This window comes from Cynocephalus volans, chromosome 3 (assembly GCF_027409185.1).
Source record: "Cynocephalus volans isolate mCynVol1 chromosome 3, mCynVol1.pri, whole genome shotgun sequence".
Lineage (NCBI taxonomy): Eukaryota > Metazoa > Chordata > Mammalia > Dermoptera > Cynocephalidae > Cynocephalus > Cynocephalus volans.
This window is the reverse complement of record NC_084462.1, coordinates 161,405,547-161,418,795: the sequence shown is the minus strand read 5'-3', so window position 1 is coordinate 161,418,795 and position 13,249 is coordinate 161,405,547. Positions and strand designations below refer to the sequence as shown.

At 36.0% G+C, this 13,249-nt stretch overlaps 1 protein-coding gene across 2 annotated transcripts in view; it reads right to left on the bottom strand.

The window, feature by feature from the left end:
* Positions 1-13,249, bottom strand: part of TSHR (thyroid stimulating hormone receptor) — a 145,000-nt gene that overhangs the window by 54,610 nt on the left and 77,141 nt on the right. For both annotated transcript variants that reach the window (XM_063090566.1, XM_063090567.1), the window contains exons 2-3: positions 11,449-11,520; positions 5,725-5,799 (exon numbers count right to left, since the gene is read on the bottom strand). In XM_063090566.1, coding sequence (XP_062946636.1) covers positions 5,725-5,799; positions 11,449-11,520 — 147 coding nt within the window. The remainder of the gene's footprint in view (positions 1-5,724; positions 5,800-11,448; positions 11,521-13,249) is intronic.

The following is a 13,249-nucleotide window of genomic DNA, read 5'->3' as shown; positions in this document are numbered from 1 at the left end:
GGTTTGTATTATCATCTTCATTTGACATAGTGGAAACTGAGGCTTAGCAAGATGAAGTGGGACAGTGTATGTGAAGCACTTTTAGCACAGGGCTGGCTTATAAAAGGCTTCAGAAATTGGTAGCTATTACTAATAGGAGTAATAACAGCAGCAATCAATGCGTATATATTATTGGCTTCTTTAAAGAGGAAATTAAATAGAAGATGTAAGCATCCAGTGTTTCATCATTTTATAAGTATAAATTGTAGGGACCCAAATGCCCCAAGGGATCACACCCCGATCACATAAGCCCTTCTCGGCCACACCCCATCATGGCGCTGGTTGCCCTTCTCTTCCGTATTCTCCTTCCCGCTGCTGAGAATTACACACCAATCAGCTCCCCCCCAAACCCCATGTGGTATGCTAAGTAGGGATTGTATTATAAGCCAATCAGCTTTCCCCTTAAAGCCCTATATATGTGTGTGTGTGCTGCCTAATAAACGGGCTCTCTCTGGTGGATCGTCAACTGGTGTCGACTCGTCCTTTCATAAATCTTTATCACATGCATACTTTTGGGTTCAAACTGTAGCCCAGCTGAAGTTTAAAACCCAGGAAAACTGATTTGTATTCCCTTAGGACTCTCCATAACTTACAAAGAAACCTGCCATTCTTGTAATTTTCTCTTACAAAGCCTCATTGTCTTTTACCCATTGTTAACTGATATATAATTGCCACCTTTTCTGGCTATCTATTGTCACAGAGCGAATTACTCCCAAACTAAGTGGTTAAAATAACAAACATTTCATTATAGCTCACAATTTTGTGGGTCAGTATTCCAGGCAGTGCTAAATTGAGCAATTGTTCCGTTCCATGTAGTGTCCACTGGATCACTGAGTGGTATTTAGCTGGCATCTGGACCAATCTGGAGGGTCCAAGATCATGTGCTTCAATGCCTAGCTCTTTGATGGGGATTGCTAGAAGGCTAGGTTCAGATGCGCCCTTGTCCATCTCCGTGTAACCTTAGGGCCTCCCCACATGGTCTCCTCATCAGTGTAACCGGACATCTTACATGGTAGTTCAGGGCTCCAGGAGTCTAAAATGAAGCTGACAGTTCTTTTAAAGACTGAGCCTGGAACTGGCATGGTGCCACTTTGAACATACTCTAGTTTAAACAAAAATTTCCAAATTTGAAAAAAACCAGCAAGCCATAGATCCAGAAAGTTCAGCAAACCCCAAGTGGTTAAATACAAAGAAAATCTCACCTAGGCATGTTATAATCATACAGTTGAAAAGTGAAGACACAGTAGAAGTCTTAAAAGCACCCAGAGATGAAAGAGCACATTACCCACAGGAGAATAATGCTAAGAGTACGGCTGACAACTCATCAGAAACAATGAAGGCCAGAAGACACTGAAGGGTATCTTCAAAGGCTCAAACAATTCTGTACCCAGCAAAAATATTTTCAAATATTAAGGTAAAATACATTTTCAGATAAATAAAAGCTGAGAAAAATTGTTGCCAGCAGAACCACACCAAAATGCTAAAAGAAGTGTTTTGGGCTAAAGAGAAATAATCGGATCTACAGGAAGGAATGAACAGTGGAAATATTAAATATGTGAGCATATAAAAAACACTATTTTTTTCTTTCCTTAAATTCTGTAAAGTCAATTAAATCTTTAAAGTAAAAATAATAGCAATGTATTTTAAGGTTTAGGAGATATATAGAAAATAAAATATATGACAACAATAGCACAAAAGATGGGAGGAGTAAGTGGGATTTTAATTTCAAAAAGTTCTTACATGCTATGTGGAGTGATATAATATTATTTCTAGGTAGATTGTGATAAGAGAAGAATGCATATTGTAATTTCTTGAGTAACCACAAAGAAACCGCAAAGGGATTAAAAACCAACAGAGGAGATAGGACAGAATACTAAAATACAAAAACAAAAGCAAAAATGCCTTCATTAATCCAAAAGAAGACAAAGGAGGAATAAAGAAACAAAGAACAGAAAAGACAGAAAACAAATTGGAAAATGGTAGACCTAAATCCAACCATATCAATAATTACAATTAATGTAATGAATTACACACTGTAATTAAAAGGTAGAGATTTTCAGGCTGGATATAAAAGCAAGGCTCAATTATGTGAAGTTTACATGAAATGCCCTTTAAATATAATAGAGTTATTGAATTCCAATTTTTTTTTGACTGTAAAATAGTAGTAGCTACTTTCAGAGAATTGTTGTGAGGATTAAGTGAGTACATAAATGTTGAGCATTTGGCATAGTTTTGGGGACATGGTAAGTGCTCAATTAATGATAGCTAAACATATATGTGTGTGTATGTATATATATATATACATATATTAAATGTTCTATCAATCTGATTTTTCATTACTTCAGACTAGCTTTCTCTTCCAATTCATTATTTTAAAAATGTATGTTCAATATATATCAAATTGTTCCCCTTTTGGTTTTAGTTTGTTTGAAAACATACAGTTTGGTGTGGGTGAATGGCACATAAAACACGCTGCCTTATGGAAGCTTATTATTTCTAAACATTTGCATTATCACAAATTTTAGTAAGTTCTATAAAGCAAAAATAAAGGGTTCAATAATAGACTCAAAAGGGGATCTAGTTTAAATGCAGGAGTGGGGTCAAGGCTATGTATAAGGAGTGGGGTCTGGGTAAGTAATATTTAGGCTGAAAAAAATAATCAGTAGAGTTAACCAGGCAAAGAGAGAGGGAAAAAAACTTTCTAGACAGAGGCAAAAGCATGTGAAAGACCTGAGGTGGGGAAAACCTCGGACTCTTCAAAGAACTAAAAAATATAGGGGTACAGGAATGGAGCAAGAGGAGGACACAGAGGTGGGCAGGGGCCAGCTCAACTCCTAGACCTGGAAGTTTAGGCTAAGGTCTTTGGATTTTATCCAAGAAAAATCACTCTGGCTGCTGTGCAGTTAATGAATTAAAGGAGTTCAAAACTGGAAAGACCAGTTAAAATATGAAATTATTCTAGTTCAAGCAAGAGATAATTATGGCTTAGATAAAGATGGTGGCAGTGGAGAGGAACAGGACACATTACACATATACATAGTAGGATAGCAGAATTCTTCAACAAAACATGGTGAAGAATTAGAAGTGAGTGGTAAGGAAAAAGTTATAGTGACACCCTTCAGGTTTCTGGGATTTGCAATAAGATGAATGCAGATGCCATTTTTCTGGCTCAGCAAATACTGGAGTACTAGCAGATTTCAGAACAATCAAGATTTCAGTTTTGGATATTTAAAATGTGAGATATATGAGAGTATTTCAAAAAGTTCATGGGAAGATTTGTATTATCTTTTGATTTTACTTTTCCACGAACTCTTTGAAGTATCCTTGTATGTGAGACATCTTAGAGGAGATGTCAGGTAGACCCATAGATACATAGTTCAACAGTAAGATACATAAACTGGAGAATTATTAGTTAAGATCACATAGGGTGAGAATGCAGAGTGAGAGGAGAAGAAGACACAGGATTAGGCCATACAGAACCTCATTAATTAGAAGTGGAGAAGGAAAAGCAGCCAGCAAAGGATAATGAGAAAAACTGATCAGCATGGCAGGAGTGAAACCAGTATTGTGGTATCACAGAGGCCAGGGGGAGAGGATTTACATAAGAAAAGAATGATCCACTATTTTGAATCCTGTACATAACCTTGCAAGATGCAATGGCAAGTGTTAAATATACTGTATTTATTGAATGAATAGCTTTTCATTTTTGGAATGCCGGCTCTAGATCTAAACAATTTTAGTGCTTATGTTGTAACATTCCAATTCATATCACAGAATAAAATCTTAACATGAACTGGGAAGCCATTTCAGAAGATGCATATAGAGCTTTATCAGAAGAACGTTGAACAGTTATTGGCAGGAGTGATTCCTAGTAGCAGTGGTGAACTGCCAGATCGTCTGTAGTCCTAGCTCAGCCTACTTAGCAAATCACATGACCAAGAAAAGTCAGAAGTTCAGCTGAGGAAGAAAAGACACTGATAAAACAGAATAACATTATGTTCTTTTACTGCTGATGTTCTTCTCGTGGAGGCTTTCAATAAGTGATGGCAATATACACTGTTATTCGTAATATAGATTCTTAGTTTAATATCTACCCTAGCAGCAAATCCAACATGGTGAAGATGTCTCTCACTACATAAAACAGAGGGCTTTAATTCTATATTCACAAATCCAGGAAAGTTTGGTTGATGATACTATGTGATCTATAGATTAAAGAGATCATTCTATATTGATATTTAGTTTCATGCCTTATATCCACAAAAGCATTCTCGGTTCCTTGAAGGAAGTAATTTTTCAGCTCTGTTTCTCTCATGCAAATAGCATACTGCTTTGTTTATAGACACTGCTTAATAAATAATTATGAAACAAATGCATTAAACATTTAGGCGGCATGCATCCCAAAATCTTCATTTATCTTTTCTGCTGACCCAAACCATTCGCAGATAATCATGTCAGATGTATATTAGGAAAATTTGAATAACGCAAGGTCATTATTCTCTTATTTTCTAAGATGTTAGACTCTCAATACCTCAAATATATAAAGCAAATATCCTTTTAAAAATCCATTTTAAAATTCATCATCTTTTTAATTACCATATTTAATAATTTCCATTGCTGTAAGAATTGAACACTTTTGCTCAGAGGGGAAAAATCAATATTCATAAGAGAACTTATAAATAACAATTGGAATCTTTGTGAGAAAAAAATCATAATAAAAACAAAGCAGTTGAATAGCTTATCCCCTTTTCCCCAACTGTTCCACAACAACATTTTAGTATGTAAAAAAATAATAATATTAATAAATAAATAAACTCAAAAAAAAATTCCGACCCTATCCCTTAGCAACTGTGTGACCAAGGAAAATATATTTAGCCTCTCTGCATTTATGTTTTTCTTACATAAACAATGGAAATAATAATCTCTACTTCACAGGGTTGTTTTCTGAGGGTTAAATAACATACATACAATGTGTAGCATAATGTATAGAATACACGAAGTATTTACAGGTGATAAGTATTTTTGTTCCTTCAAGAAGAAAATAGAGTTAATACTACAGAATACATGTCTGTTAAAAGAATTCAATGTGATTATTCATGTAAAATTTTTTATAGATTGAGTGTGTTAGAGAAATGAAAACAGAAAAATAATTTCTGAAGTGTATTGACTGGTTTTGATCTGCTAGGCACTATGTTAAATGCTTACATGCATTATATCATTCAATATCTATAATAACCATATGAAGTCGAAACTCTTATTACCCCTATTTTACAAATAAGGCTAGAAAAGATTACATGACTTGTCCAAGATTCGATAGAGTAAGCAGAGAAAACAGTGTTTAAATCCATCCCTAACCAATAACTCCAGAGCTAGAGTCCTTAACCCCCGTCCTGTTCTAATCCCACTAAGCAACTCTACTCTGCAATACGCTGACACAGTAGTAATAGAATGAATAGCAGTTCAAGAACAGGACTTTTAATCTTATCTTTAATTTCCAACCATAAAACTGAGAAGTAATTAAGATGGATTAACATAAACTGTGAGTGAGAACAAGTTTAAAAATCTAAATATACACAGAAACTTTGACCCATGATGTAGAAATCAGCTCTCATCGCATATGGAGCCCCCAAATTATCAATCAAGGTTGGCTGTGGTTTAGGTCTATGATGCATTTTTCCTTGTACTTACATGTGAGTCATTTTAGTCAAATTGTAGAAGGAATATGACTCCAGCCGCTGCAGCGTTGCATCTATAGATAAGTAGCTAAATGTCACAAAAATATAAAACAAAGTAGAAAGTTAGTAGGGTTGTGAACTCCAAATATACTATTTTTGATGTTGCTTCTTTGTCATGGACTTCCAAGATCATGCAACATGCACAAACTTTATGAAAGCTCCCTAATTATTTTAAAATTAATCACTACTTTTTTTCAGATTCTGTGATACTGGAACTTTCCCAGTATATTAAGTCCTATTTATCTGTAGGTCTCATTCAACTGTGATTTCCTTCAGAAGTTTTCTCCAAGTTTTCTGATTAGGTAAAATTTCCCATATCGTATCCTAATAGTATCATGAACTTATCCTTAGGCTAATTATCAGAATGAACTTTCTAATTGTTTGGATGACACTTGATTTAAGTTGTCTCATCAGACTGTAATTGTAAGTTCTTTCTCTGAAATGGAGAACTGTGCCCGTTTGGGGACATTTCATAGTGCTTGGCATGTAGTCGACTCTCAATAAGTATGTGTAAAGTGAATGAATAAATGAATGAATAGATGAGTTACTCAAAATAGCAAAAAATAAAAGCATTGGAAAATAACACTAGAATGAAAAGAAGCATTTTTAACGGAGTGCCCAATGCATGGATTTTGAAATGTAGTTTCAAAGAAGATGAAGAGAAAACCACAGTTCTCTAGTGGAACACTCCATAGGGTGATGACTACATATTTTCCCAAGACTTCTTTTCATGATTTTGAATGAGGCTGAAAATCCTAGATTTATCTTGAGTTTTGTAAGCAAAACGTAACTCAAATAAAAATTTAAGTTCTAGAAAAAGAGAGAAACTCCTAAATCCAATTTGTTAAGAATACGTAAGGAATGATGTTTCAAATCATTTCCTCAAATTCCATCTTGTAATGAGAATGACTAATGCAGACAAATTCAATAACTGTTTTCTATTGAGAGGAATTTCTATGACATTTGGGAAAATTACCAATTAACAGATGGTACTCAGCCATAGCCATAGCAGATATTCTAGGGGGCTTTTAAAACACACAGATGTCCAAGACCCACTTCACGATAATTAAATCAGAGTTTATGAGGGATAGGTCAAGCACTTTTCATTTTCAATAGCTTCCTAGGTGATTCTAATGTGCAGGCAAGGTTGAGAACCACTGGCCTATAGTTTAAATTGAATCCACCAGTAAAATATTTTCATTGATACAAGGTTTATAAAAGGAACACTGTTTCTTCCACTCTGAGTTTTTATCATGGTTATTTTAAGTATTCTAATGGTCCTGTGCTTTCTGTTTTGAATGACCTATTCTGCAGACAATTATCCTTTAATTTACCAGGTCTCTCAACCCTTTGCCTCTTATGGATAACAGCATCATAAAAATTGTTTTGATCCAAATATTATATCTCTAACATGGAGAAAAAAACGGAACATGTTAAAAAGAATTAATTTATTGTGTACAGACTGAGAGGATTTTTCATGGATGAAACTGAGCCATCTAGAAGAGAAAGATTCATTTTGAAGGCTGCCAACTTGTTTCCCTAAGTTTGATCATACCCATTGCTCCAATTTTTCTATTGAATTTCTTAGTTAAGAAATGTGAGCCTTTCTCAGGGTTTTGGAGGGATGGTCATTCAGCCCATGTCATAGGACTGACATTCCAGTTTCTTCAACCTAATGACACCTCCTGGGAGTGCTGTTATAGCTTGGTTGTGAAGACAGCACGTAGGAACCACTTATTCAGTGGGACGAAAGTAGTGATTCCCTGCTTATTTATCTCATTTTTATAACTAGGATAAATCAGATCCTACCTCTTCTTCAAATACCTTCTTAGCATGTACATCTTACATGTGATATGTACCACTATGGTTATCATATCATTTATCATCCAAACTAGGATATTTTTGTGAGTTCAAACAGGGTGCTATTACTAATTATGCCAGAATAACAGGTGGGAATTTGGAGCATCCCAGGCAAACCTGGACTACCCTCTAAGATATACTGAATACTATTATTCATGTATGTGCATATGCTTTCATTCAACAAATACCTATTAAAATGTTTACTGTATGGCAGACACCCTTCTAGACATTGACAAAACAGACTTGTTCCCCAGCTTCAAGGAACTCACTGTAGTGGGAGATACAGATGGATAAATGGAATTAACATGCAAGGTGTTAAGCTCTGATGGGGCTCAGTGAACACTTAAACAAAGTTTCTCTAGAGGAAGCCTCATCAGGACCTTCAATTCTGCCTGGATGTCCTGTATGTCTCAGTTAACCCTCTTCTTACTGGCCTGACACTTTTATTTCAGACCTTCTCCACTAATTTCTAACCACGACCTCCACCCTCAATCTTGGTAAATAACCTTTTAATAACTGTAGAAAAGACTGAAACCTTGACATGGGAATTCCTTGAATTCCCCACCAATAAGCCTATTAATTTACCTGCATCTGCTCCATCTTTTGCTGCAACTTTCTTGTTACAATGTCTAAGGTGACCATCTTTCTATAGAAGATCAATCCGTGTATTTGGATCCCATCTCCTCCTGGTTCCTCAGGGACCACATGCTCTTAAAATTGTTCTTTTTCTATCCTCTTTGGCCTTTCCCTCTCTACTGATGCCTTCTCGTCCTCCTAGTTGCATCTACCTATTTGTGGCTCTCAAGTCTTAATCTCCACCCAAGTTTTTCCCCTGAGTGCTCCCACGTGCCCAGAACTTCCAATCCTCCTCACTTTACCTTTTTCTTTTTCCCTATGCATTATTCCCTTCTAAATTTACTTATTATTATGTGTTTGGTTCATTGTCCATTTCCTCCCATCCAAATGTAAACTCCACGGGAGTATGGATCTCTGTCTGTCTGCTCCCTGATGTAGCCCTAGCTCTTACAACAGTGATTGGCACTTAGCAGGGGCTGAATAAATACTTGGTGAATGAATGAAAGAAGTCTGTGTCCTGATGTCTACTGAATATACCTCAAATGCCATATGCTCCACATTTAATTCCTAACTTACCCCCTGCCCTTCTAAAGCAAATACACACAAAAACTTCTCCTCTATCTCAGTAAATATGTGTATCAGCCACCCAGGTGTCCTAATTTGAAACTTGGATGCGATTCTTCGCCATCTCCCTCCACCTCCAAATCAATCAACTTGCAGGTTGTCAGTTCTCCCTTATTTACTTCTCAAATCCCTATACTTTTTCTTTATTCCCCCTCAAGCACCATTGTTCAATTTGCCATCCTTTCTCCCCTGGGCACTACACCAGCTCTTCACTAGCTTCCTGTCTATAGCCTTGCTCCACTTCAAACCTCTTTACACAGCACAGCTCAGGGAATGTTTCTAAAATAAAAATCTGATCAATTTTATTTAAGAAACATTTGCCTGCTTAAAATCATTCAATGGCTTGGTCATTAGGGAAGATTTCACACTCTTTCACGTGGTTCACAAATCCCTGCAGTTGCTAACGCCACCGTTTTACTTTTTTATACTGCCCCACCTTTCTCAGCCTAAGCCCTCGCCCCCCAAAACTTATTTCAATTACTCAGAAAGCTCAGGCTTTTCCCTTCTGCTTGGAAGTATCTTTCCACTTATCTTTTGCTAGATGACGCAGATCACAGGTGAGGTGCCATTTCCTCCAGGAAGGCTTTACCTGCCCACTGCTCTCCTCTCATTCAGATAACATGACTCCCGTATGGGTTCCCATCGCTTCCCATAACTGACCCCATCATGGCACTGATCACTCTCTTAGGGATGAAACCGAAGGCTCCAAGAGTGTTGTCTACTGTTGTACACGGAGCATGTAGCAAAGTGCCAGGCACAAAGTAGGGCTCAATAAATATTTGTTGAATAAATGATTGAAGTAATAGCCAAGCTACTGGGACATCCAACTGGAGACACCAAGTGGAGTAGAAGGGGGAAGAGGGAAGAGAAAGAGCTAAAGCGGATTTTAAGGTTTTTAGCTTACAGAATGCTAAATGGTGGTGCTGTTAAAAGGAGGAGTAGAGAAGGAAAAATTTGGAAGATGGGGTGTTTATTTTGGATATGCTGAGTTTGAAGTACTTGTAAAACATCCAGGTGGTAATATTTGGAGGGAAACTTGTAAGGAAGGCCTGAATTGTAGGGTGAGTCAGGGCTCAAGATATTCATTTAGGAATTAGCTATACAGATGGTCCCTGACTTACAATGGTTCAACTTAAGATTTTTTGACTTTACAATGGTGCGAAAGAAATACACGTTCAGTAGAAACTGTACTTCGAACAACCATACAACAATTCTGCTTTTCATTTTCAGTATGAAAATGAATATTCAATAGGATATTCAGCACGTTATTATAGAACAGGCTTGTGTTATATGATTTTGCCCAACTGTAGGCTAATGTAAGTATTGTGAGCATTTTTTTTTTTTTTAAGGTAGACCAGGCTAAGATATGATGTTTGGTAGGTTAGGTGTATTAAATGCATTTCCACCTTAACGATATTTTCAACTCACAATGGGTTTATCCCATAGTAAGTCAAGGAATGTCTATATTAGGTAATAGTGAAGCCAGAGGAATGGGAGTGTTCACTCAAGGAGATTAGAGTATAGACAAATTAGGACAAAATACACAACGAAAAAACTGGTATCTAAGGAATTGTTAAGAATAAAATAAAATAGAAAGCTGGGAAAGGAGATTAAGGATGAATAGCCATGGTGGGATGATAAAAAGAGGAATATCAAGGAAATCAAAAGAGGCAAGAATTCGAAAAAAAAAAGGGGGGTGCTGGTTAGCAACATCAAAAACTGCAGATTTGTTCAGTTAAAATGGTCTCTTAGCCTCAGCACTATTGACATTTGGACTAGATCATTCTTTGTCAAGGGGACTGTCCTGTGCATTGTAGGATTTTTAGCAGCATCTTTCACCTCTACCCACTAGATGCCAGCAGCAGTCCCTCACCAGTTGTGATAACCAAAAATGCCAAATGTCCCTGGGGGCGAAATTGCCTCTGGTTGAGAACTACACAAATGACACAATAGATAGTAAATGGTCATGAAATGAATAAACTGTACAGGTTGCTCCTGGTTGTATTTTTTGGGATGCCTGAATTACCTGGATTGCCTGTTAGAATCAATTAAATGAAAGAAAGATCTGGTTCATTTCAAATACAGATATACTCTGTCAACCCAACATGGAAGTCCTTTTTCTCCTCACTCTGACTGGGGAGCAATTCAGTTTTTAAGGTTTAGAATTAATTTTAGTTATTTTTTTTTAAGTGTGAGAAATCTGAAACCATTGCCTACATTTATAACAAAATGCAAACATTTTATAAGTGGTGAAAGGTGAATCATGAATAGGTAACTAGGATAGAAGGATTAGAGTTAGATATAAAATCTGTTTATGGAAGAGATTCCTAGGTAAGGCTTTCCCACTTTCCAAGATATATTAAAATTCTTCAAAAATTATAAACTTCTCAAGACCAGATGAATTTAAATTTGCCTTAAGTTTTTAAAAAATCATCAGTGAATTAGGGCATGGAGATGTAACAAAATCAAATAAACATCATGAACAGAAAATTTTCATATACACTAAAAATGTAGATGGCATTGACCTATGTATGTACTATAACAAATATTTTTCTTGATAGAAAATAACATCTCACATTTGCAAACTACTCTTTATGGTAAGAAAAAAATGACTTACATCCTGGAAATATTGGGCAGATTTGAAAATGCATGACCAGGAATGGTTTTCAGATGAGTCTCTGTAAGTTTCCTGTGAAAATAACAGTTACACAATTAGAGTTTTAATCAATGGTTTTTTCAAATAACTCACCTTAACTATAAAGAACACATTATTAGAAGCATGACACGTCTTACAACATTTATTTCATCATACATAGTCCACAAAAATAATACCGGATGAAAAAGATCTAGGTTTTTTTTCTCAACAAGACAAAATTGAGAGTGAGATTGAGATGCAGAAAATAAATCTTCAAACTTCATCTATGGGTTAGCAGTAAACTAGTATGCCTTGCCTAACATCACATTCCATTTGCTAACTGAAGGATAACATAATATATTCATAAGTATATCAGGACTACTGAATTTGTACCATGCACTTGTCAATGGAAATGTCATGGAATCCCATCAGAATATATATTAAGTACATATTAAGAATTAAATGCATTTGTTTTATCTTAAAGATTAAAAACAGTGGTGGGGTTACAATCTTTTTGCCCAGGCAAAGGTCTCTTCAGCGATTACCTTGATCTTGTCATCTACTTGCTATGGTTTGGAAATAACTAACCGACAAGGAGCCAATTCTTCCTCAGAATCTTAAGACACCTTGGTTGGATATGCAACTTAAAGGTGTGGCTTTTCCTCCCATTTGCTTTTTGTATACCCTTCAGAAGGCTGAGACTGTTTTCCTTATACATAATGAAACATCTGCATGCGTTTCAGCATGCTTCTCCACCAAGGTGCCCCATTTCTTTGCATTCCTCTCTTTACTATAGTGACTACTTGAATAGAATCCTGTATGGAAAAAGTTGTGCCTAGTGTCCTAACTCATTCTGCAAAAAGACAATAACTCATTACTCTGATCATCCTTTCCAGGTGTCTGTTTTTGCCATTTAAATATTGGTAACCAAATGTTATCCATTTAGTATCTTATTGTGGATAGTAGACTAACATTGCATATTTTCTCTTCTAGGCTACAGGGTTACTTCTCAACAATATAGTTCCTTGATCTGTGATTCCTTTGCACTACTCATTTCTCTGCAATGATTGAAATATATCTGCAACTTTCCCATTCAAAGGATCAGCAGAGCCAACTAGTTTATAAAAAGATCTATTAATTTGAAGAAGAAAAAGGTGATGTGAATGACTAAAGGGTAGATTTTCAGTTCTTTGCAACCCCTGGCTTCACCGTGAAGCTCAATGTTGCCTTAATATGATTTCAGAAATTCAGGTCCCATAAATTACTTGTCTTCCCATATTCTCTTCATTGGGTTGATTAAAAGTTTATTGGTTCAGATTCAGGATTCTGAATTTAAAAAGATATAGGAAGAACAATTTGTTGTACTAAAATCTCTGTGTAAAATTGGGCCATGCCAAAAGAAAGCAATGATAAGATATACACCTGTTGAGTATCCCAAGGAGATTGAGTTTCTCAGAGTCAAAGATAGTCTTAGTTATAGAGCTGTCCTAAGGCGAGAATCTTGAGGGCATACTTATAACATGGGTCAAAACTGTAACTTTCCCTGACCAAAAATTTTGGGGTTTAGCCTGTGTTCAAAAGTAAAAAGTATATATTGAGCTTGAAGAAAATTATGTTAAGTGAAATAAGCCAGGCACAGAAAGAGAAATAACACATGTTCTCACTTATAAGTGGGAACTAAAATAAACAAACCAAAAATAATAATAATTTGAACTTCCAGAAGGAGAGAGCAGAACTGTGGTTACTAGAGACCCAAGAGGGGAAGGAGAAGAAGAAATAATGA